At 31.8% G+C, this 27,234-nt stretch overlaps 1 protein-coding gene across 2 annotated transcripts in view; it reads left to right on the top strand.

Annotated features, from left to right (window-relative positions):
• The window catches only part of strn (striatin, calmodulin binding protein), a 55,614-nt gene extending 33,843 nt beyond the window's left edge, over positions 1 to 21,771 (top strand). The window contains exons 5-18 of one of the 2 annotated variants that reach the window (XM_051122363.1): positions 367 to 543; positions 1,507 to 1,642; positions 1,743 to 1,905; positions 6,130 to 6,240; positions 9,676 to 9,819; positions 9,902 to 10,038; positions 10,138 to 10,313; positions 11,447 to 11,494; positions 11,581 to 11,702; positions 11,783 to 11,950; positions 13,993 to 14,139; positions 14,313 to 14,414; positions 14,497 to 14,583; positions 17,136 to 21,771. In XM_051122363.1, coding sequence (XP_050978320.1) covers positions 367 to 543; positions 1,507 to 1,642; positions 1,743 to 1,905; positions 6,130 to 6,240; positions 9,676 to 9,819; positions 9,902 to 10,038; positions 10,138 to 10,313; positions 11,447 to 11,494; positions 11,581 to 11,702; positions 11,783 to 11,950; positions 13,993 to 14,139; positions 14,313 to 14,414; positions 14,497 to 14,583; positions 17,136 to 17,305 — 1,888 coding nt within the window. In that variant the 3' untranslated portion in view covers positions 17,306 to 21,771. The remainder of the gene's footprint in view (positions 1 to 366; positions 544 to 1,506; positions 1,643 to 1,742; positions 1,906 to 6,129; positions 6,241 to 9,675; positions 9,820 to 9,901; positions 10,039 to 10,137; positions 10,314 to 11,446; positions 11,495 to 11,580; positions 11,703 to 11,782; positions 11,951 to 13,992; positions 14,140 to 14,312; positions 14,415 to 14,496; positions 14,584 to 17,135) is intronic. The other variant, XM_051122365.1, reaches the window with a different exon arrangement.
• Positions 21,772 to 27,234: the final 5,463 nt, after the last annotated feature.

The following is a 27,234-nucleotide window of genomic DNA, read 5'->3' as shown; positions in this document are numbered from 1 at the left end:
TTCTGATTACAATAATCCACAATGCTAGATATTTTAATGGTTGTTTAATATAGTTTCTGTTCTAGAATATCTTGTTTTTATTTTTTGATTTTAGGATGAAATGCTCTCGATAGGTTTCATAAGACACTGCTTTTAATTTTTTAATTTATTTATATATTTAATTTATTTTTGTGGCAGCCATGCAGCTGAGATCATGAGTTTCACGGTTGCAGTTGCTTGATCATATATTTGTATACATATTAACTCAATGCGCTCATATAAACGAAATGTGAGTTAATGTGCAATCTGAGCGTTTGGATTAATGCGCTCTAGACTCTCGTTATGTAAGTCAGCTTTGAGCTTTGAGGTTTGTCATGTCCCGTTCAGGTACCTGCAGGAGGTGGGATACACCGACACCATCCTGGATGTGAAGTCCCAGCGGGTCAAAGCGCTGCTCGGTCTGGCTGGAGACAGCGGAGAGAGACCCGGAGACAAGAGGACCGAGCCCATGGTGAACGGGACCGAACCGTCCTCGCTGAAGGACAGCACCACCACCATGATCGGGTCAGTGACGGAGCGACACGGGACGACTTCTGTTCTCAGAGAGTGAAACAGACGGACCATATTAGCTCATTTATTTTTGATTCACTGACCACATATCAGTCAATATTAGTTTGTTTTTTATTTTATTTTATTTTATTTTATTTTTAAACTCTTTGAAAATATATCAGTCTCTGTTAGCTTTATTTTATTTTATTTTATTTTATTTTATTTTTATTGTTTTTAACTCCCTAAAAAATATATCAGTCTCTGTTATCATTATTTTTTTTTTTTTTATTTTAAAGTCCCTGAAGATATATCAGCCTCTTTATTTATTTATTTTTTAATTCTATTTTACTTTAAACTCCCTGAATATATATCACCGTCTGTTAGCTTTATTTTATTTCATTTTTATTTTATTTTATTCTATTTTATTTTGAAGTCCCTGAAGATGTATTGGCCTCTGTTAACTTTATTTATTTATTTATTTTTTTAAATTCTATTTTATTTTAAACTCCCTGAATATATATCAGCGTCTGTTTGCTTTATTTGATTTGATTTGATTTGATTTTGATTTTTTTAACTTTTAATTTTTTTAACAGCTTCTATTAGCTTTATTTTATTTTTGTTGTTTATTTTTTTATTCCATTTTATTTTAAACTCCCTGATGACATATCAGCCTCTATTGGCTTAATTTTATTTCATTTTAAACTCCCTGAATTATTAAATAATATTTTTTTAATTTTATTTTAAACTCCCTGAATAAATAAATAAATAATATTTTATTTAACTCCCTGAAGATATATCAGTATCTATTAGCTTTATTTTATTTTATTTTATTTTATAAAATAGTTTAACTCCCTGAATATATATTAATCTTATTAAATTAATTAATTTATTTATTAGACTTACTGAAGATATATTAACCTTTATTTATTGCGTAACTAATTTAATTTAATTTAATTTTGTTGTAAATTGGACCCGCAGTAAAGCGGAGATATCAGACTCCGCCACGGTGCTGGAAGCCTTTAAATTCATTGAGAAAGCTGCGGCGGAGTTCAGCGACGAAGACGAAGATGACGACAGCGAGGGACAGAACAAGACCATCATGGACCTCACCACCGTGAGTTAACGTTCACACGCGTTCATCTCACAAACACCGAGACCCAGAACATGTCACTTACACCAGCTGCCGTCAGTCACACGTCCTCTTCTTGCCGTAGATGGTGAGGAGGAAGGTGTCTCCGTCTCCCTCCTCTTCCTCAGCTGATATGAGCGATGACTTGGACACGGAGGAGGTTCTTAAGGGCTTCGACTTCCTGGCCAACAGTGAGGACATGGAGGGCCCGTCCGAAACAACGTCCTCTGGAGATCGAGCCGACTGGGGTGAGAATCACATCCCGTACAAATAAAAAAACATCAGTAGATACAGAAATAGATGATTTATAGCACTGATTATACTGACAAACAGACTAAGATGCACCAGGATAGGGGTTTGGGATCATCAAGGCTGCATTTATTTGATCATAAATACATTAAAAATTGTGAAATATTATTAGAATTCAAAATAAGTGTTTTCTATGTGAATATCTGTTAAAATATAATTTATTTCTGCAGTGCGCAGCTGAATTTTCAGCATCATTACTCCAGTCTTCAGTGTCACGTGATCCTTCAGAAATCATTCTAATATGCTGATTTGCTGCTCAACAAACATTTATGATTATTAGCAATGTTGAAAACAGTTCTGCTGCACGATATTTTTGTAGAAACCGTCATATGTTTTATTTTTCAGAATTCACAGATGAATAGAAAGTTCAAAAGAACAGACTTTATTACAAATAGAAAACTTTTGTGACATTATAAATGCATTTACTCTCACTTTTAATCAATTTAATGCATCCTTGATGAACAAAAGTATTAATTTCTTAAAAAAAAATAAAATACTGACACCAAACTTTTGAACAGTAGTGTATTAATATTTATAAAGGTTCAAATACTCATGCTGATCAGTTTAATTTTAGTGTCAGTGCAATACTATTATATTTTTTTATTGTTTTAAATTACTGTAATTTTTGTTAAAGTTTTAGTGATTTAGTGTTATTTTATTAATTTTGTATTATTTTTTTTAATATGTTTTATGTTTTTATTTTGTTTCATTTTTTATTTTGTTTATTTAGTGCATTGAGTTAAACTACATCAAAATGAGAAATGTTGTGCCACCTAGCTGAAATTAACAATTTAGAAGTAATACTTTTGTTAAGAAATTAACTACGTTTTTAAAATATTTTTTTAAATATAATTTTTCATATTTTTTTATTATATTTTTATTATTTTATTATTTTAACATATTAAATTAATATTCATGATTAAAGGTGCGTATGGTTATGCCAACCTATGTTGTTTTCATATTTACTTTTATTTTTATATTTTCTATTTTTCATTTATTTTTTGTTAAAATTTTAATAGCTTGTTCTTTGTTTTTGTCTTTTTTTTATTATTATTTTATTATTGTGGCTGAATTACCTGAAATTAATAATTTGTAAGTAATATATTTTATAAGAAATGAATAAGTTCAAGCTTTTTTTTATTTAATGATGATACAATTATTTTAGTATTTTAATTTAAAGTATTAAAATGTAAATACTGCTATTAAGATTATTATTTTTTTTTTTTTTTTATATTATTTTTTTTTTTTTTTTTACATTATATTTACAACATTTTTATATGGTAATACACCTGGTGCTGGTGGAATTATATATTAAAATATCACAATTATTTTCCTTGCAGTATTACATTGATACTTTTGATATATTTTTATTTATCTCTGCAATGATAAAATTCTCTCTAAATCATTTAGCGTACAGTTTCTCAATTCAGCTCTTTAAAGCAGGGCATTAGTTTCTTTATAAAGTGTTTTGCTGCAAACAGTTAGTCAGTGCATGTTTCAGGTTCAGTAAGGCTTTAAGAAGAGTTTTGCAGGTCATTAATCATGTGTTGCAGACGATTTTGTGCTGTTTCTCCAGCGTCATGCAGGAACGAACACGAGCTCTTCCTCGCTTTGTCTTTCATTGCAGTCGATGGCAGTGTTTCAGTATTTCAGAGCGGCATTAAATGCACTGGATGTGTTTGACTTCCTGTCTCCTCGTGTGTTCCTCACACACACACACACACACACACACACACACACTCCCTACCCCTTAATCCATCTCTGTTGAGTCTCTGAAGAGAATTGGACTGATTTTTCTCGTTCTCACGTCGGTCAGTCGGCTCTCAGGCTCTGATTGAAAATGGTGCTGAGAGAGAGAAACTGCGGCTCAGATCGCTGACAGAACTCTTGGTGTGTAGTGTTTCATGACTTCAGCACTATTCAGACAGGATTCTCAGCATGCGGACGTCACGTTCAGGAATCGACACTGAACGCTTTATACATGTGACCCTTTTTTTAAAAAATAACTTTATTAAGTTGGCTTGAGAAAGACAATTTACTGAAATCCAACTTAAACTTACAGTTATTATTATTATTGTTATTATTCTGAGACTACAATTTCTGAGTCTAATTCCTCCTAGAATCATGCTAACAACATGCTGGTAAAATGCTAATCATGCTAGAATAATGTTAGCAACATGCTAATAATTTGTTAATAATGCTAACATGCTAACAACAAATGCTAATTATGCTAACAACATGCTAGTAACTTGTTAATCATGCTAACAACAAATGCTAATCATGCTAGAAACATGCTAACAACATATTAGTAACTTGTTAATCATGCTAACATGCTTACAACAAATGCCAATAATGCTAGAAACATGCTAGTAACTTGCTAATCATGCTACAGTGTTAATAACATGCTAGTAAAATGTTAATCATGCTAACAAAATGCCAGTAACATGCTAATAATGCTAGAAACATGCTACTAACATGTTACCAACTTGCTAATCATGTTAACATGCTAACAACATGCTAATCATGGTAGAAACATGCTAACAACATGCTAGTAACTTGTTAATCATGCTAACATGCTAACAACAAATGCTAATCATGCTAGAAACATGCTAGTAACTTGATAATCATGCTACAATGTTAATAACATGCTAGTAAAATGTTAATCATGCTAACAAAATGCCAGTAACATGCTAATAATGTTAGAAACATGCTACTAGCATGTTAACAACTTGCTAATCATGTTAACATGCTAACAACACGCTAATCATGGTAGAAACATGCTAACAACATGTTAGTAACTTGTTAATCATGTTAACATGCTAACAACAAATGCTAATCATGCTAACAACATGCTAGTAACTTGTTACTCATGCTAACAACAAATGTTAATCATGCTAGAAACATGCTCGTAACTTGCTAATCATGCTACAATGTTAATAATATGCTAGTAAAATGTTAATCATGCTAACAAAATGCCAGTAACATGCTAATAATGTTAGAAACATGCTACTAGCATGTTAACAACTTGCTAATCATGTTAACATGCTAACAACACGCTAATCATGGTAGAAACATGCTAACAACATGCTAGTAACTTGTTAATCATGCTAACATGCTAACAACAAATGCTAATCATGCTAACAACATGCTAACAACAAATGCTAATCATGCTAGAAACATGCTAGTAACTTGCTAATCATGCTACAGTGTTAATAACATGCTAGTAAAGTGTTAATAATGCTAACAAAATGCCAGTAACATGGTAATAATGCTAGAAACATGCTAGTAACATGTTACCAACTTGATAATCATGTTAGAAACATGCTAACAACATGCAAATCATGCTACAAACATGTCAGTAACTTGCCAGTCATGCTACAGTAATGTTAACAACATGTTAGGAAAATGCTAATCATGCTGGAACAATGCTAGCATCATGCTAGTAATTTGCTAATCATGCTAACAACATGCTAGTGACATGCTAATATTAGAAACATGTTAGTAACTTGCAAATAATGTTAGAATCATGTTAACAAGCTAGTAACATGCTAATCCTGATAGAAACATGCTAGCAACATGGTAGTAAAATGCTAATCATGTTAGAAACATGTTAAAAACGTTAGTTACATGCTAATCATTACATAACCATGCTAGTAACATGCTAATCACGTTAAAAACGTGTTAGGAACATGTTAATCATGCTAGAAAAATGTTAAAAACATGCTAGTAACATGCTAATCATAACATAACCATGCTAGTAACATGCTAGTCATGTTAGCAACATGCTAGTAACATGTTAATCATACTAAAAACATGTTAGCAACATGTTAATCATGCTAGAAACATGCTATCTGTCTGACAGACTGTATTGCCTTCAAAACAATCAAGATTTAAGCTTTGAAACTACTTCAAACTTCGAACTACTTCAGACTGAAAACCATCAAACGTAAAACTTTTTAAACATTTGAAGGTTTTTAAACTCTTCGAACTTTCTGGTCCGGCTTTCTCAAGCCAACTTAAAGTTTGTCTTGCCAAACTTTTTAAAGTAGTTTACTCATGCTGTTCAGCAAGAGAAGGTTTAAAAGAACTAGAATTAGACGTCCGAATGTTTCCTCGCTGTGGAATCAGGCCGTGTAACGTGTCTTCCTCCCTCCTCCGTGTAGAAAAGGAAGAGCAGAGCCCCTTGTCTGAGTCCTGGGACGTGGATGAGGGTCTGATCTCTAAACTCAAGGAACAGTACAAGAAGGAGCGCAAGGGCAAGAAAGGGGTGAAGAGTAAGTCGGACGGGAACCTCTCGCTCGCCGCCTCCTCTTTCTTTCTTATTTCTTTATTTCTTCTAGTGCTCAACCGACATCGGCTTTCAACCACTGAAATCTGAAAAACAGGAAGCTGATTTGATGAAAATTGGGTGAATCTCATGAAACATGACCAGGTCATATTTCAAGGATACACATTCACTATTTATTTGTATTTATATATATATATATAGATTTTAGGACTATTCCCTTTTTTTCTGCATTATTTACACCCAATTTCTCTTTACTGTTTATTAATACATTTACTTTTCAATGAGCAATTTTTCCTCAAAAATTGCTGGTGAATTAAATTAAATAAATTCCAAAAATTTTCAGAAAGTCGAATTATTAAACGGAAAGATTGAAATATTATTTATTTATTTATTTATTTTGGTAGAAACAGTCTTGTTTTATTTACAGCTCATTTTTTATAATATTATGATAATCATAATTGCTTTTTTTCTCTCTTTTTTTTTTTTTTTTTTTTTTTTTTTTTTTTTGTGAGGAAATCTGACCTGAACATGTCTTGTTTTTATGAGAATTAGTTCTATTTTTGGCATTATTTATACCCCAAATTTTTTTGTATAATATTATGATATTTATTTATTTTATTTATTTATTTTTTAGAAAACCTGACCGAACATGTGAACATGTTTGCATTATTTATACCCCAGATTGTCTTTACTGGTTATTAATGCATTGTTTTTACTACATTTAAACAAAAATTGTTGCAGGATTTACCTTTCAATGAGCAATTTTCCCTCAGAAATTGCTGGTAAATAAATTCAATAAATTACAAAAAAAAAAAATTAAACAGAAAGACTGAAATATTATTATTTATTTTTTATTATTATTATTATTATTATTTTTATTTTTTATAAAATTATTTTTTTTTATTGTTTATTTTGTAAATGTATCTTTGTTTTATTTACAGCTATTTTGTTTAATATTATGATATTCGTAATTTACTAAATATTTTTAAACAGGAAGACTGAAATATTATTATTTTTGTTAGTTATTATTATTATTATTCATTTTTTATTTTATTTTATTTTTGGTAAAACAGTCTTGTTTTGTTTTTTTGTAAATGTATCTGTATTTACAACTCATTTTTTATGATATTTATTTATTTATTTATTTATTTTATTTTATTTTATTTTATTTAAAATAAACCCAAGCATGTCTTGTTTTTTTTTTTTACTCATTTCTATATTCATTTAAAAATATAAAAAATGGAAACCAGTTGGTCTGCAGGTCATTTCTGGCAGTGTCATCAGGTGTTGCTGATCATGTCAGAACTGTCCGATTCTTTGGCCTGATGCATCGGTTTATCACTAGTTTCTTCTATAATTTACCTGTATAATTTCTTTTAAAACTCATTTGCTAGTTTGGCAAAAATCCAGCCACTCTCTTCAGTCCTCCCTGTCGCTGTCATCCGCTCCTGTGTTGTTCTGTTCCTCCCATCGTCTTTTCTTTTAGGATCCAGCTGCATCTTTCACACAACTACTGTTTGTTTTCTCCCTTTTCATTTTGTTCTTCAGCTGCTCATTTCTGTTGCTCTCTTTGCATTTATGCTGGTGCTCTGAGAGGGGTGTGGCTTGTTTGCCCCGCCCCTCTGTGGTTGGGGGCGTGTGTATAAATCAGGCCCCGCCCCTCCAGTTTTTCCATTATAAGACAGTTCAGATGGGACATCAGCGATCGCTGCTCACTTTATTTATTATCACTAATTTTTCCTCTGATTTTTTTCTAGTGCTTCATTTCTGTGTCATTTCATTCTGACAGATTTATTTTCTTGGCAAATCCCTCCATCAGAAAACAGTCCACCTTTGACCATGAAAGTAAAGTTAAAGCTGAACCATAAACCTGCACCAGAGATGCCCAAAGTTGACCTTTGCTAACTATATATATATATATATATATATATATATACATATATACATAAACAACTTTCACTACTTGAAATAATTTTATTAATATATTAATAATAAGAATATTAAAAAAAAAAACTGTTCTCATTTTGTTTAGTAACTTGATGTATGCTAAAAATTACAAAAATAATACAGTTACTAGAAATTAAATTAAATAAATAGAAAAATAAAATTTAATTTAAAATATTAACAAAAACTATAATAGTATCTCAAAGGTACTTTGATTTCTTAGAAGAAAAGGGGAAACATTTGCTATTGAAGCATATTTTCATTTCTAATTTAAATTTTTAAAAATTATTTATTTTTTTATAATTTAAAAAATAAAATTGAATACATTATGTAACTGAATAATATAACAAGTTTATACCTGTATAGCAGTGTGTATTATTGAAGTAGAAAACCTTTGAAATTGTCGTTTAGATGATTAGTTAATTTGCATTTTTGTTTTAACACTTTTATTTAGTTATTTGTGTAAAATAAGTGGAAAAAATAATAATTAAAAAAAATTGTAAAAAAATAATAATAAATTTATCATTTTTGTTTATTTAAAAATATATATAAAATTTAATACATTTTTATATAATATAGTAATTTAACGATTTTATTGTCAGACTTTCTCTTGGATTAAGGTAGAAAACTGAAAACAAAAACAGAAAGCTGAAATTCTGATTTAGATGACAAACAAATATCAAAACACCATTTCTAATTTACATTTTAATTTGAACATATTTTTAATTTATTTTGTAAAATAAAGTGGGGAAAAATAATTGTAAAAATTTTAAAAAAAAAAAATATATATATATATATATATATATATCAAACTTTCATTTCTAATGTACAATTTTGTATTAATATATTATTTTTTTGTAAAATAAGTGGGGGAAAATGAGTAAAAAATATTTCTAAAAAAATGTAATAACAATAATAATTTATTAATTAATTAATTTTTGCTTATTTAAAAAATTAATCTAAAAGAATTTAATATAATATAGTAATTAAGTTCATTTCTAATTTACATTTTTGTTTTAATATATTATTTTTTATTCTTTTTTGTTAATTAAGTGGGGAAAATAATAAAGGTAAAAAAATATTGTAAAAATGATAATAATAAATAATTTTGCTTTTTTTTAAATAATAATTTTTTTTATAAAATAAGTGAATTTGTTTTTTGTTTTTTAATCTAAGAACTGCAGTTTAAATTTTTGTTTAATTATTTAAAAAATATATATTTAATGTATTTTAATATAATATTTAAAAAAAAGTTTATTTTTGTCTCATCTCCCTTAATTAGGTTCGATTTTTAGCTTTCTAATATTAAAAAGTTTGGGCATCTCTGGTCTAGAGGATGCATAGAAATGCAAAAGCTTCTGTTTATTGGTCAAAAATGTTGAAAAATAAAAATATTGGTCAAAGGTGGGCTGAATTGTGACTGGGTTTCTGTCATCCTCAGAATCAGATAAATGTGTTTTTTGTTGTTGTATTTTAGGGCCGAACCGCTGTAAACTGCAGGACATGTTGGCTAACCTGCGTGACGCGGAGGATCTGTCGTCCATCCAGCCGCCGGTGGCTCCTCCCGTCCGTCCCAGCCTGCCCCGCCTCAACGAGCATCCGCTGGGCCGCACCGACGAGGGTATTTCTGACTCTCATCGTGATCCGGTTCATCCCTCTGCAGGCGCTGGCGTGTGCTCATGTGTGTTTGTGTGTTTCTGCAGTCGAAGCCCTGACGTTCCCTCCGTCCTCGGGAAAGTCCTTCATCATGGGGACGGACGAGACGCTGGAGAGCGAACTGGGTCTGGGAGAGCTGGCCGGACTCACCGTGGCCAACGAGGCCGAGAATCTGTCCTACGACGTGAGTCCAGAGACGATAAAAACATTTGGACACTTTTCCATTCCAGTGGAAATGAACCGTATTTGTTGACTTTTGTGTGTTGTTGACTGCTTTTCTCAGATCACTAATAATAAAGACGCCCTGAGGAAGACGTGGAACCCCAAGTTCACGCTCCGAAACCACTTCGATTCCATCCGCGGTCTCGCGTTTCACCCCGTCGAGCCGGTTCTGGTCACCGCGTCTGAAGATCACACGCTGAAAATGTGGAACTTGCAGAAAACAGCACCAACCAAGAAGTGAGAGCGACAGCCTCATTTTACTATTCATTATAGTTATATTAATAGTTTTTATTAATATTTTAAATTACATTTCATTTTTTCAGATTTGTATTTTTTTATGTTACTAGGTTTTGATTTATTTTTATTTCAGTTTTAAGTTTTTGTTTTATTTTTATAATAATACTTAGTTTTAATTTATTTTTATTTCAGTTTCTTGGTCATTTTTTTTAGTTTATAAATATTAATATTCAGGTTTATATTTAGGTTTAATTTTTTATTTTATTTCAGTTTTTATTAGTTTTTAGTTTTTATTAGTTGTATTTCCAGTTAGAAATTTTAAATTTTAGTAAGTTGTTTTTTTTTTTTTTTTTTTTGTTTTTTGTTTTTTTGTAATATTACTCTAGGTTTATTTTTTTTATTTCTTTATTTTTGTTTGTTTCTTTTTTTAATTAAGTTTTTTTTTAATAATACTATTTATATTTCAGCTTATGTCTAGTTTTTTTAATTAGTTTTTAAATATTAATATTTAGGTTTATTTAGGTTTAATTTGTTTTTATTTCAGTTTTTTAATATTACTCTAGGTTTCTTTTTTTATTTCTTTATTTTTACTTTTTTTAATAATTTCTTTCTTGGTTTAATTGATTAATTTGTATTTATTAATTTGTTTTTTATGTTACTAAGTTTTGATTTATTTTTATTTCAGTTTCATTTTAAGTTTTTATTTTTTTATTAACTTTAATTAATTTTTATTTGAGCTTTTTCAGTTTTTTTATTAGTTTTTAAATATTATTATTTAGGTTTATTTAGGTTTGATTTGTTTTTATTTCAGTTTTAATTTTTATTTGTTTTATTTCCAGTTAGAAATTTTAGTGCTTCAATTAGGAATGTTGCCTATTTATTTTTATTTCAGTTTTATTCAGGTTTTTTATTTTTTTTTTATTACTATTTATTATTTTATTTGAAGTTAGAAATATTGGTCAACTCAACAAAAAAATAGAAAAAATATCTTTATATTACTTTATATACTTTATTTTATTTCATCTTTATTTCAGAAATAATAGTTGTTGGTAATAGCTGATAGTTGTAGTTAAGGTTGATAACCCTGTGTTTTGCTGGTGTCAGTCAGTATAAGCGGTTGTTGGTTGTTTCAGGTGCGCCGCTCTGGATGTGGAGCCCATCTACACGTTTAGGGCTCACAGGTACGTGTGAATCAGATTTTCTAGATGGAGTAAACCAGCAGTGCCTCATGTGGTTAATGTCTGATGTTGGCCTGGTCTGGTCTCAGGGGTCCGGTTCTGTGTGTGGTGATGAGCTCCAGTGGTGATCAGTGTTTCAGCGGCGGTTTGGACGGGACCATTCAGTGCTGGAACACACCGAACCCCAACATCGACCCGTACGACTCGTACGGTACGTCCCTGTTCTCCTGCGGGCGTCGCTGTGTCTCTGATGGAGCGTGTGTTGATAGTGTGTTTCTCTGTCTGTCACAGAGCCGTCGGTGCTGCGGGGGGCTCTGTCCGGACACACGGATGCGGTCTGGGGTTTGGTTTACAGCTCGGCTCATCACAGACTGCTGTCCTGCTCCGGCGACGGGACGGTGAGGCTGTGGAGCGCGGCGGATACGACGCCCGCCATCGCCGTCTTCAACGAGAACAAAGGTTTAAAAACAACAAAACACACATCAGTTTGATGGAAGTTTGATTATTGTATTTCATGTTTGTGAATGATCTTTTTTTTGTTTAAAGAATGATTTACCACACATCAATTTACAGAAATATTTTGTTTTATTTTATTAATGAACGTCTGTTTTTGTTTGTTTTGTTTGTTTTTTTGCTGTCATTCATGATGACTGTAGATGATAAGAGCATTAAAATGCCACAAAAATGACCGTCTTAAAAAAAACTAAATAATGATTTAACACCCGTCAGCTTAAAAAAAAAGTCTTTTATTTTATATAATTTAATTTAATTTTATATTATTTTATTTTATATGAATTAATGGTGCTTTTTGTTGTTTTATTACCTAATTAACGATGATGGTTAGATGATCTCAATATTAAAATAGACCCCAAAATGACAATTTAAAAAAAAAAAAAAAAAAGTAAAGTGTAGTTTACCACACGTCAGTTTACAAAAAAAAAATATTTTATTTTATTTTATTTTATTTTGTTATTTATTTATTTATTTTTTTATATTAATTAATGATGTTTTTTGTTGTTTTATTACCTATTACCTAAATTAATGATGATGGTTAGATGATTTCAGCATTAAAATAGACCCCAAAATGACAATTTTAAAAAAGTAAAGTATAATTTACCACACATCAGTTTACAAAAAAATATATTTTATTTTATTTTATTTTATATAAATTAATGGTGTTTTTTGTTGTTTTATTACTTAATTAATAATGATGGTTAGATGATCTCAGCATTAAAATGGACCCCAAAATGTAGTATAATTTACCACACATCAATTTACAAAAAATATTTTTATTTTATTTTATATAAATTAATGATGTGTTTTGTTGTTTTATTACCTAATGATGATGGTAAGGTGATTTACCACACATCAGTTTACAAAAAAAGATTTTATTTTGTTAATGAACGTCTGTTTTTGTTGGGATTTTTTGGGGTTTTTTTGCTGTCATTCATGATGACTGTTAGATGATAAGAGCATTAAAATGCCTCAAAAATGACCGTCTTAAAAAACTAAATAATGATTTAACACGTCAGGTTTTGTTATATTTTATATTATTTTATTTTATATGAATTAATGATGTTTTTTGTTGTTTTATTACTAAATTAATGATGATGGTTAGATGATATCAGCATTAAAATAGACCCCAAAATGACAATTTTTAAAAAGTAAAGTATAATTTACCACACATCAGTTTATAAAAATAAAAATATAAAAATATATTTTAATTTATTTTATTATTATTATTATTATTTTTTATATATGAATTAATGTTTTTTGTTGTTTTATTACTTAATTAATAATGATGGTTAGATGATCTCAGCATTAAAATGGACCCCAAAGTGTAGTATAATTTACCACACATCAATTTACAAAAAAATATTTGTATTTTATTTTATATAAATTAATGATGTGTTTTGTTGTTTTATTACCTAATGATGATGGTAAGGTGATTTACGACACATCAGTTTACAAAAAAAGATTTTATTTTGTTAATGAACGTCTGTTTTTGTTGGGATTTTTTGGGGGTTTTTTTTGCTGTCATTCATGATGACTGTTAGATGATAAGAGCATTAAAATGCCTCAAAAATGACTGTCTTAAAAAACTAAATAATGATTTAACACGTCAGGTGTTATTATTTATTTTATTTATCATTTACATTATTTTATTTTATATGAATTAATGATGTTTTTTGTTGTTTTATGACTAAATTAATGATGATGGTTAGATGATTTTAGCATTAAAATAGACCCCAAAATGACAATCTTAATAGAAAAAAATAAAGTATAATTTACCACACATCAGTTTACAAAAAAATATTTTTATTTTATTTTGTTTTATTTTATTTTAGTATTAAAATCGACCCAAAATAAAATAATGGTTTAAAAAAAAAAAATTTTTTTTTTCTTCTTGCTGTCAATTGTCATGATGAATTTCAGCATTGAAACGAACTCCAAAATAAGTCTTTAAAAAAATAAAGAACAATTTGTTTGTTGTGTTTCAGAGCTGGGCGTCCCGTCGTCGGTGGATCTGGTTTGCAGTGATCCGGCTCACATGGTCACGGCCTTCACTAACGGCAGGATGGGCATCTTCAACATGGAGACCCGACAGCTGGTGCTGGAGCTCGAGTCGCAAGCGGCTGGAAAACCCGGTACGTCAGAACCAGCTTCTGTGATTTTACTCCTTAAAATCATCTTTTTTAGTTTATTGATGTTTGACGTGAACCTATCCATAAATCTCAATAAAAGGAATAATAATAGTTCAATCATGAGCGAATACAAAAGTCCCGTGATGCTCTCTGACGCTGATGTGTTTGATGTTCAGATGCACCGTGTCAGATTAATAAAGTTCTCAGTCACCCGACGCTGCCCATCACCATCACAGCACAGGAGGACCGACACATCCGATTCTTCGACAACAACACAGGTGACACAGAAACCTACATTTTTAACGTGTTATTTATTTATGCATGCATGTTTGTATTCACACACGTTGATATTTTTCTCAGGCAAGTTGATTCACTCTATGGTCGCTCATCTGGACGCTGTCACCAGTCTTGCGGTGGATCCCAACGGCCTCTATCTGATGTCTGGTAGTAAGTACTCCAGAACATGAGCTTTACAGTCAGTGTCAGTGATTCAGTGCTTTGCTTTTCTGAATGAATCCATGTTTTTGAATTAGTTGAATGAGTCAGTGAATCAGAAAATCATTTATAAATAGTCATTTGCTTCGTTTCAAAACAAATCTATGTTTTTGAACAAATTGGGTGAGTCAATGATTCAGTGACTCATTCATAAAGACAATCACTGGCTTCAGTTCTGAATAAATCAACCATTTAAACAAATCAAGTCTGCCAGTGATTCTGTTACTGATTCATAAAGACAGTCACTTTCTTCATTTTTTAATGAATTCACTTTTTGAGTGAATCAAGTGAGTCAATGACTCAGTGACTCGTTCATTTTAAAATAGTGACTTATTCATAAATGCAGCCACTTGCTTCATTTCTAAACGAATCCATGTTTTGAACATATTAGGTAAGTCAGTGATTCAGTGACTCATTCGTATAGACAGGCACTGGCTTATGAATCAGCTGTTTGAATGAATTGGAGTCAGTGATTCAGTGGCTCGTTCATAAAGACAGTCCCTTGCTTCGTTTCTAAATAAATCAGCCGTTTGAACAAATCAAGTGAGTAAATGATTCTGTGACTCATTCATAAAAATGATCACTTCTTCATTTCTAAAGAAATCAGCCATTTGAACAAATCGAGTGAGTCAATGATTCAATGACTCATTCATAAAGATGGTCATTTGCTTCATTTTTAATGAATTTACGTTTTAGTGAATCAAGTGAGTCAGTGATTCAGTGTCTTGTTCATTTAAGACAGTCACTTGCTTCATTTTTCAAATCAAGTGAGTCAATGATTCAATGACTCATTCATAAAGACAGTCACTTGCTTCTTTTCTAAATAAATCAGAAATTTGAACAAATTGAGTGAGTCAGTGATTCAGTGACTTGTTCATAAAGACGGTCACTTGCTTCATTTCTGAATAAATCAGCCGTTTGAACAAATCGAGTGAGTCAATGATTCAGTGACTCATTCATAAAGATGGTCACGTGCTTCTTTTCGGAATAAATCAACTGTTTGAATAAAAACAAACGAGTCAGTGATTTAGTGACTCTTTCATCAAGACATTCACTTGCTTTATTTCTGAATAAATCAGCTGTTTGAACAAATCGAGTCAATGATTCAATGACTTTATTCTTAAGATGATCACTTGCTTCATTTCTGAATAAATCAGACATTTGAACAAATCAAGTGAGTCAGTGATTCAATGACTCATTCACTGTTTGAATGAAAACGAACGAGTCAGTGATTCAGTGACTCATTCATCAAGACATTCACTTGCTTTATTTCTAAATAAATCAGCCATTTGAACAAATTGAGTCAATGATTCAATGACTCATTCATAAAGACGGTCACTTGCTTCATTTTTAATGAATTTACATTTTAGTGAATCAAGTGAGTCAGTGATTCAGTGTCTTGTTCATTTAAGAAAGTCACTTGCTTCATTTTTCAAATCAAGTGAGTCAGTGATTCAATGAATCATTTATAAAGACAGTCACTTGCTTATTTTCTAAATAAATCAGAAATTTGAACAAACTGAGTGAGTCAGTGATTCAGTGACTTGTTCATAAAGACGGTCACTTGCTTCATTTCTGAATAAATCAGACATTTAAACAAATCGAGTGAATCAGTGATTCAAAGACTCATTTATAAAGACAAACACTTGCTTCATTTCTGAATAAATCAGCTGTTTGAACAAATCGAGTCAATGATTCAATGACTTTATTCTTAAGATAATCACTTGCTTCTTTTCTAAACAAATCAGCCATTTGAACAAATCGAGTGAGTCAATGATTCAGTGACTCATTCATAGAGACGGTCACTTGCTTAATTTCTGAAGAAATCAGCCTTTGAACAAATTGAGTGAGTCAGTGATTCAGTGACTCGTTCATAAAGACGGTCACTTGTTTCATTTCTAAACAAATCAGCCATTTGAACAAATCGAGTGAGTCAATGATTCAGTGACTCATTCATAGAGACGGTCACTTGCTTAATTTCTGAAGAAATCAGCCTTTGAACAAATTGAGTGAGTCAGTGATTCATTGACTCGTTCATAAATACGGTCACTTGTTTCATTTCTAAACAAATCAGCCATCGAGTGAGTCAATGATTCAATAACTCATTCACTGTTTTTTATTTTTTTACTGCTTTATTTTTAATGAATTCGTTTTTGAGTGAATCAAGTGAGTCAGTGATTTAGTGTCTTGTTCATTTAAGACGGTCACTTGCTTAATTTCGGAATAAATCAGCCATTTGAACAAATCGAGTGAGTCAATGATTCAATGACTCATTCACTGTTTGAATAAAAACAGTGATTCAGTGACTCTTTCATCAAGACATTCACTTGCTTCTTTTCTAAATAAATAAATAAGGCCTTTGAACAAATCAAGTGAGTCAATGATTCAGTGACTCATTCATAAAGACACATTAATTATCATTATTTTTGTAATGTTGAATCAAAATATTTCTTTCTAAAGCCACTTTTTTCAGTAATACTAAGCTGATGTGGATTGTGTGTCAGGTCACGACTGCTCGGTGCGTCTGTGGAACATGGAGAGCAAGACGTGCATCCAGGAGTTCACGGCTCACAGGAAGAAGTTCGACGAGTCCATCAACGACGTGGCGTTCCACCCCACCAAGTGCTACATCGGCAGCGCGGGAGCCGACGCCCTCGCCAAAGTCTTCGTATGACCTTCGACCTCCGACCAAAACCGCTTCCACAAACTGATGCGCGGCGAGGCCTGAACACGGACCCCGAACGGGACGGCGGGGGCCGAGACCGAGCCGCGCTCTGCTCTGATGATCCGGGCAGGCCTGGGTGCTCGAGGGGAAGTCAACAAACACGGAGGACAAACGCCAGAGGAACCTCCGAACACCTCCTCCTCCGTTCAGCCTCACGGGAAGCTGAGCGCTTCCCACACTTCTGCAGTCTTAGTTCTCCTTGAGTTTCTCCTCTCTCTGGTTTTGCCGTCTTGCGTTCGCTCCTTTTTTAACGACGTGCCTTTTGCTTCAAAGAAACGCGGATTCTCTTCACGGGGGGGGAAACGAAACCCCGTCGATGTTTTAAACTCAAATTATCCGGACGGAAAGTAAAGTTCGGTCTTTGAAAATTCAAACGCATTGAATTTAAAGACTCAAATTCTCACGAATAATGAATTCAAATTGTACATATAATGTGAAAATAAGTCTTGCAGCTCAGAAAAAGTACTAAATTTGTATGTTTGTGTCCAGGTATAAACCGATCGCCATCCGGCTCATTTCACCCCGAAATCAAGAAAACGAAGCCGAACCGTCGGATCTAAAAACAGGCTTGGTTTTCTTTCATTTCTTTGTGATTTCGCGGCGAAACGCACCCCGGATGATGATCGGAGCACCAACTGGAAACGCTCCAAAGCCGTTGACCATCAGGACGTCTCGATTTAGTGCTACGTTGAATATTTAAGCTGTTCTTTTCCGGATCCAGTGTGAATTCATCTCAGCATTGTGATGTACCAACAAACACGGAGACGAAAATCTCGACCGTTTGACTAGATTTAGAGCCGTTTCTGAATATTCGTCAAAGTGATGATGCTCAAAAGTCTTATAAGTGTTGCGGTTTTTGACAAGCTGTACTTAAAGTACGATGATTCGGAAGTCTATATTTGTCTGAGATCTGTTGTAATGTTTATTTATTTTTTGGCCTTTTCATACGTTTCGCCTGTAATGCCAAACGCGTTAGGATTTCGCTTCGGGAAGGGACGTCGCGTACGTAAACGGCGCTTCGTCCGGTTCCTCTGACGTCGGTATCGCTCACTCATCCTCACCTTCTCTACCTGCACAGGTGGTGGTTTGTGTATTAGCTGAAAATGATTTGAAATCTATTTTATATGTGATCGTTTGAAGCGGATACTAGTGTTTTTTTATCATTGTGCGACTGGTGACCGAGGTTGCAAATGGATCGTAACCCCAGGTTTTTTTTTTTATTATTTTGTTTGAAACTCTTCTGGTTTATTTGAATTCGTCTGTGATTACTTGAACTATCTCGGCGTGCGTGTGCGGGTCTGCGTGTTTTTAACTGCTAGGATAGAGATTTTCTGCTTTTATCGGGAATCGTTTGCCTTTAACTGATGACATGAGCACTACAGGACGAGCGGAGTGTTTGTGCGTTTCCTTCAGGTCTGTGAAAAAAAAGTGACGCGAGTTTGCTACTCTACCAAATGGTGATAAAGGACTAGTTTAGACAAACATGAAAGCACTCACTGTTTACTCACCCTCATGTGGAAGCTGTGGAAGTCATTGCCATTTCTTTCTTTTTTTTTTGCCATGATTACAAAAATTAAATATTGTTTATTGTGACTTTTTATATCACTAAACTTTTTCTCAGAATTTTGAGTTTACATCTTTTTTTTTTTTTTGACCACAGAATAAAATTAAAAAGGTTATTGCATTTTTTTATATTTTTTTTTTTTTCGCAATTCTGAGTTTATATCTTACGGTTTGGACTTTTTAGAATTGCAAAATCTAAAATCATGAGATAAAAAGTACAATTACCTTTTTTATTTTTTATTCTGTAGTGGAAATTTAAAAACTAAATGGCAAGATGTAAACTCTACATTCAGAGGAAAAAGTCAGCATTGGGAGATAAAAAGTTGCAATTATCTTTTTAATTAATTTTTTTTTTATTCTGTGGCCAAAAAAAGAACAGAGTTCTGAGGAAAAGTTCAACCATCAGAATTCAAGGTTATTGAGTTTATTTATTGCCAATCTGAGTTTATATCTCACAATTCAGATTTTTTTTTCAGATTTGTTCTCAGACTTAAAAAATAAAAAAATACCTACAGGATTGCAAGATGTAAACATATAAACAATTGTGAGGAAAATTGCAAATGTTTATCCAGTATTTCAGAGTTTATATATTTTGAGTTGCAACTTGCAATAAACTCACAATTCTGAGGAAAAACTGTCAGAATTGCGAGTTTACGTCTCGCATTTTTTTTTTTTTTTTTTTTTTTTTTTAATTGAGTTTATGTTGCAGTTCTTAGATTTTATATCTCACAATTAAGACTTTTCTTTCTCAGATTTCTGAGATTATAGTTAAATCATATTTAATTGTATTTAAATTCTGTGCCGGAAAACTTAGAATTGTGAGTAAAATTGCAAAATCATATCCCACAATTCTGGGTTTATACATTAGAAATTTATATTAAACTCAGAATTGCAAGATATAATATCGCACTTCTGAGAAAAAAAAGTCAGAAATATTTGTCTAAGAAATGCGAGTTTATATCGCAGTTCTGAGATTTTATATCTCACAATTACGACTTTTTTTCAGATTTCTAAGTTTATATCTAAACTGTGATTAAAAAGTGGCAAATATTTTTTATTTTTATTCTGTGGTGGAAATTTAAAAACTAAATTGAGATGTAACCCCAAAAGTGACTTTTTTTTTTTGTTCTGTGGCCAAAAAAATAAATAAAGTAGTAAGATGTAAAAACAGTATTCTGAGAAAAAAAAAATCAGTCATCAGAATGCACGAAAAATTGCAATTATTGAGTTTATTTCTTGCAATTCTGAGTCTGACTTTTTGTTCTCAGACTTGCTAGTTTGTATCTGAATTGCAAAATAAATGACCTTTTTTACATGTTTATTCTGTGGTGGAAAAGAAAAAAAAGAATTGTGAGAGCTAAACTCAGAATTCTCAGGAAAAAAGGTCAGAATTGCAAGATGTAAATTTACCATTGCAGGGAAAATTGTGAATTTATAAAGCCAGAGTTGTTCGTTTGTCTCGCAATTCTGACATTTTTCTAGGAATGTATGAGTTTATATTCTTCGCAATTCTGAGATTTTGTATCTTGCAATTATGACTTTTTCTCAGATTTCTAAATTTATGTCTAAATTGTGAGATAAAAAAGTGTCAATTACCCCTTTTTTTTTTTTTTTTTTTTTTTTTTTTATTTATTCTGTCCTAGCAATTCTGAATTCCAAGAAAAAAAGTCAAAATTGTTCGTTTGTCTCACAATTCTGACATTTTTCTCAGATTTCCAAATTTATATCTAAATTGTGAGATTCAAAAGACAAAAATTGCGAGAGCCAAACACAGAAAAACACAGGAAAAAGAAAAGGGTCCGAATTGCGAGATGTAAATTTAGCATTGCAGGGAAAATTGTGAATTTTTTTATTTTATTTAAAATATAATCTCACAATTCTGAAAAGAAAGTCTCACATTTCTGACCTTTTTTTTTTTCTAAAAATTGTTTATATTGCTATTCTGAGATTTTATATCTCACAATTAAGATTTCTCAGATTTCCACGTTTATGTCTTAATTGTGTGAAAAAATTGGCAATTGAAAAACGGCCTTTGTCGGATGACATTTACCTGTTGGTGTTTCATGGAGAGAGAAAAAAACAGGATTTGATCGACACGATGGTGATTAAACAGTTGTTGTTTTTTTCATTTTTGCGTTCTGTTCCTTTAAATCCGAGGCGCGTTTGACGTTAATCTCGCGCACAGAGCGCTGGTTTGGGACGTTGCTAGGGAAGCGTGTGCGTGCGTGCGCGTCCGTGTTTTCGTACTAGTAAATATATTTTCTGATTTCGTTCATTTTGGTGCGTATTAATTTTAGATATATAAGACAAAATCTCAATATGTATAGTTTTAAAGTATTGATCAACAGTCTATTTATGAACCAGAACACAGTGTATATTAACCTGCGAAGCTAACAGTGAAGATTAACCGATATTTGTGATACTAGTTGTGCGGGAGAGTTTAGTTCGCGCCACCTGCTGGTCAGAGATGGGAACTGTACAGCTGACTCGGCTACTGAAGATACTAAAGTGCTATTTGGTTGTTTGGTTACTGATCGATTGACGTGCTTGCCGGAAACATCGGAGTATTGGGGGGGAATGTTGATGCGGTGTGATTGGACGATCGGACGATGACGTCACGACGGGACGCGCCTGTATAGAGCTGTCACTCAACTTTTAACCTTTTGGTTGTATAGAGAGAGAGAGAGAGAGATTGTTTGGAAAGATCGTGTTAATAAATGCTATACTCCTCTTGTACATATTTTATTATTGATATTACAGTTTATTCTTGATTTTCTCGTTGTATTCTCTTTTTATCCTCAGATGGACATTTATCAATATAATACAATAATAAAAGAATATGTTGTATTTCACATGCGTTTGTGCTTGAGTTTTTACGTTTACAGGATTAATATACATTTTTCTTCAAACGCTCAACTCCTTTCTGAGTGTATTATGCATCTAAATGATTCATAATAATTAATTATAGTGTGATTTTAGCTATAGCCGTTTATGTGTCTTTTTTCTACAGCTCTGTTACGATGTGATGCTTTACACTGATTTTTATAAATTTCAGTATCTTAAAGGAAGCTTGCTTCGTAAAGCTTCGAATCTTATGCGAATCGTTTGTTTTGAATCAGTGATTCGGAGCGCGAATCAAAGTCACATGATGTCAAAACTCGAAATTTTAGTGGTTTTTATCTGATCTCGAATTAGTTTTAGAAATGTGTATACATTTTAATGAGACCTTTGTGTATTTAAAAGGAGGAGTAGAGTATTGGAAACTACAAAAATAAAAGAACACCTTATACAGACACTTATTTAATGGCATTAATTGCATTGAATTGGTTCGTAAAAGGTGTTTTTATGCACGTCAGGCTTTAGTTTTTATTGCATTTACACAGTTTTGACCAGTGTTTTAAAAAGCTGAATCATTTAGAGATGCAATTGACACATTTGATTCAAAGCTTCGAAAAAGTTCGGTTCACTTCACATTCTGAGATCCACATATGAAGCTCACAGATGCTATTGCAGGAATTTGGTTTGGGCACCAGATGGTGCTGCAGGATGAATTTAAAACACCTCTGATGATTATATATATATGGATCACAAATTGTGTGGACAGTACTGGACCACAAAAATAGTCATAAGGGTCAATATTTTGAAATTTTGAATATTTATGTATAATCTGAAAGCTGAATAAATAAGCTTTCCATGGATGTATGCTTTGTTATATTTGGCTGAGATACAGCTATTTGAAAATTTGGAATCTGAGGGTGCAAAAAAATCTAAATATTGATAAAATCACCTTTAAAGTTGTCCAAATTAAGTTCCTAGCAATGGATATTACTAATAAAAAATTAGGTTTTGATATATTTATGGTATGAATTTTACAAAATATCTTATAACATGATCCTTGCTTGATAACCTAATGATTTTTGGCATTTTATATATATATATATATATATATATATCCCATACAATGTATTTTTGGCGAATATACAAAAATACAAATATACCCATGCTACTTATGACTGGTTTCCTGGCAAAACTAAAAGCAATCATTGCCAGAAGTTACATAAAATTTGCTTTATTTTTAACTTTTTTAATACATACTACTAGAAGTAGTAGTAGTAGTAATAATTAATATTTTATATTTTATTCCTTATGTTTTTTTTATGTTATCTGCTCTAAGATTTACATATTGCATATTTATTAAATTTATTAAATATATATATATTTATATAATTTTGTATATATATTAATAGTAACTATTATTTTTCCCTTTAAATATCATATTTAAAAAAAAAAAAAAAAAAACAGTTAACGGGTTTAAAAGATCAGCCCTAAATTCATGATCATTTCTTATTTGTTTGTTACTCTAATAACTAAATGAGATCAACTTCATACCATTTAAAAGTTTGGGTTCAGTATTTTTTTTTTTAATTGATGACATTAAACTGATCAAAAGTGACAGTAATGACAATGTTACAGTAGATTTCTATTTCAAATAAATGCTGTTTGAACTTTCTGTGAATTCTGAAAAATAAAATGTATGACGGTTTACACAAAAATATTGTGCTGCACAACTGTTTTCAACATTACTAATAATCAGAAATGTTTGTTGAGCAGCAAATCAGCATATTAGAATGATTTCTGAAGGATCATGTGACACTGAAGACTGGAGTAATGATGCTGAAAATTCAGCTGCGCATCACAGGAATAAATTACACTTTAACAGATATTCTCTTAGAAAACAGCTGTTTTAAAATATAATAATATTTCATAATTTTCACAGTATTTTTCATCAAATAAATGCAGCCTTGGTGAGCCAAAGAGACCTATTTTAAATTTTTGATTCAGACACAAGTGAGGCTCATCTGTGCTTCAACTGGTTAAAATATCAGGCTGTTGCTGTCGTTTTGGATCCGACGATCCATTCTGACGTACATGAAGAAACTGCACAAGGTTTGTGTGATGCTTTCATTCAGTCTGTGATGAGACTCCTCACATTTATTTTATAGAGACGCCGTTTCTCTGCTGCAGGTTGAAAAGGTTTTCTGACATCAGCAGCGATGAATCAGTGCATGTGAGCGATTCTTTATGTGACACATGAGCTACAGTTCAACTGAAAATAGACTGAACTGAGTCCTTCATACAGACTGAAGGACTAATGAACATGTGATGTTTGATGAGGATGTTTAAAGAGACAGTGCACAAAAAAATTAATGTAATACTGCTGTTTACTGTGTGTGTGTATATATGTGTATACATATAAACACACACATATTTATTGTTGTAAATGCAAGAACAAAATCTTCAATATTCTTATTTCATATGTTTTCTCTTGATCACTGGTTCTTTTGATCTGTTGGATATGACCAGGCCGAATCCGTTCTCTGAGCAGCATTAGAGGTGAGATTCTGCAGTTCAAAGAATGAAATCAATGAGTCACAGCGACGGAAAGGTCATTTTACAATTTAATGTAATGAAGAGCAGAGTCTGTGCCAAATTACGCCAGAAAGACAGACATGAAATATCACACGGCCATTATGAGACTCAGACATCTCATTACAGTATCCATCAAATTCTTTACTGAACGCATCTGTCCTGCTCAATCTGTTTGTGTTTGTGTTTAGGATTTATGATGCTGTGACTCCTAGTTTTATTCTGATCACGTCAGTGATTGATTCGTTTAATTAGCTGCAAGCATAAAGGATGCAGCCTTTAATATGACCACAGCTGCATACCAGATGGCACATTATCCACCTTAGTTTGCAATGCCAACGTAAGCTCATTAGCCGCTGTTAACTAGAAGTACAGTAAAAGGAAGTGCTATTTGCACTACAAATAGTGTTTATGATCATTTAAGATTATATGATAACAAAAAACAGTTTACAATATTAGATGGCATAACAGACTCTGAAATGCATGTTTGAGCATTTTTGTCTCAACTGAAAATATCTTGCTCTGGCATATCTTACAATATGTCAGTACCATTGTTCTGTCTCAAGATGCACACCTGTAACGTTTTCTTCCAAGGCTTTTTTTTAAAAGCTGCTTAAATAAGTAATTTAATTTAGGCCTAGTCCTAGCTTAAGCTAATGTATGTGTGATGGTATGCATGTATGTATGTATGCATGCATGCATGATGGTATGATTGTATGTATGTATATATGCATGCATGATGGTATGATAGTATGTATGTATGCATGATGGTATGATAGTATGTATGTATATATGCATGCATGATGGTATGATTGTATGTATATATGTATGCATGCACGATGGTATGATTGTATGTATGTATGCATGCATGATGGTATGATTGTATGTATGTATATATGCTTGCATGATGGTATGATAGTATGTATGTATATATGCATGCATGATGGTATGATTGTATGTATATATGTATGTATGCATGATGGTATGATAGTATGTATGTATATATGCATGCATGATGGTATGATTGTATGTATGTATGCATGATGGTATGATTGTATGCATGCATGCATGATGGTATGATTGTATGATTGTATGATTGTATGCATGCATGATGGTATGATTGTATGTATATATGTATGTATGCATGATGGTATGATAGTATGTATGTATATATGCATGCATGATGGTATGATTGTATGTATGTATGCATGATGGTATGATTGTATGCATGCATGCATGATGGTATGATTGTATGATTGTATGATTGTATGCATGCATGATGGTATGATAGTATGATTGTATGTATATATGTATGCATGCATGATAGTATGATTGTATGTATATATGTATGCATGCATGATGGTATGATTGTATGTATGTATGCATGCATGATGGTATGATTGTATGTATGTATGCATGATAGTATGATAGTATGTATGTATATATGCATGCATGATGGTATGATAATATGTATATATGTATGCATGCATGATGGTATGATAGTATGAATGTATATATGCATGCATGATGGTATGATTGTATGTATTTATATATGCTTGCATGATGGTATGACAGTATGTATGTATGCATGATGGTATGATAGTATGTATGTATATATGCATGCATGATGGTATGATTGTATGTATATATGTATGTATGCATGATGGTATGATAGTATGTATGTATATATGCTTGCATGATGGTATGACAGTATGTATGTATGCATATATGCATGCATGATGGTATGATTGTATGATTGTATGCATGCATGATGGTATGATTGTATGTATGTATGCATGATGGTATGATAGTATGATTGTATGTATATATGTATGCATGATGGTATGATAATATGTATATATGTATGCATGCATGATGGTATGATAGTATGAATGTATATATGCATGCATGATGGTATGATTGTATGTATTTATATATGCTTGCATGATGGTATGACAGTATGTATGTATGCATGATGGTATGATAGTATGAATGTATATATGCATGCATGATGGTATGATTGTATGTATTTATATATGCTTGCATGATGGTATGACAGTATGTATGTATGCATGATGGTATGATAGTATGTATGTATATATGCATGCATGATGGTATGATAGTATGTATGTATATATGCTTGCATGATGGTATGACAGTATGTATGTATGCATATATGCATGCATGATGGTATGATTGTATGATTGTATGCATGCATGATGGTATGATTGTATGTATGTATGCATGATGGTATGATAGTATGATTGTATGTATATATGTATGCATGCATGATAGTATGATTGTATGTATATATGTATGCATGCATGATGGTATGATTGTATGTATGTATGCATGATAGTATGATAGTATGTATGTATATATGCATGCATGATGGTATGATAATATGTATATATGTATGCATGCATGATGGTATGATTGTATGTATGTATGCATGATAGTATGATAGTATGTATGTATATATGCATGCATGATGGTATGATAATATGTATATATGTATGCATGCATGATGGTATGATTGTATGTATGTATATATGCATGCATGATGCTATGATAATATGTATATATGTATGCATGCATGATGGTATGATTGTATGTATGTATATATGCATGCATGATGCTATGATAATATGTATATATGTATGCATGCATGATGGTATGATTGTATGCATGTATGCATGATGGTATGATGGTATGATAGTATGTATGTATGTATATATGCATGCATGATGCTATGATAGTATGTATGCACGCATGATGGTATGCATGTATGATGGTATGTGTGCATTCATGATGGTATGTATGTGTATATAGTATTATGTGCATTATGTATATATCTAAGATTAATAAATGCTAAAAGAAACAGGAAT

This window comes from Labeo rohita, chromosome 11 (genome assembly GCF_022985175.1).
Source record: "Labeo rohita strain BAU-BD-2019 chromosome 11, IGBB_LRoh.1.0, whole genome shotgun sequence".
Classification (NCBI taxonomy): domain Eukaryota; kingdom Metazoa; phylum Chordata; class Actinopteri; order Cypriniformes; family Cyprinidae; genus Labeo; species Labeo rohita.
The sequence above is the reverse complement of the archived record's forward strand: the minus strand, read 5'-3'. Positions and strand labels throughout refer to the sequence as shown.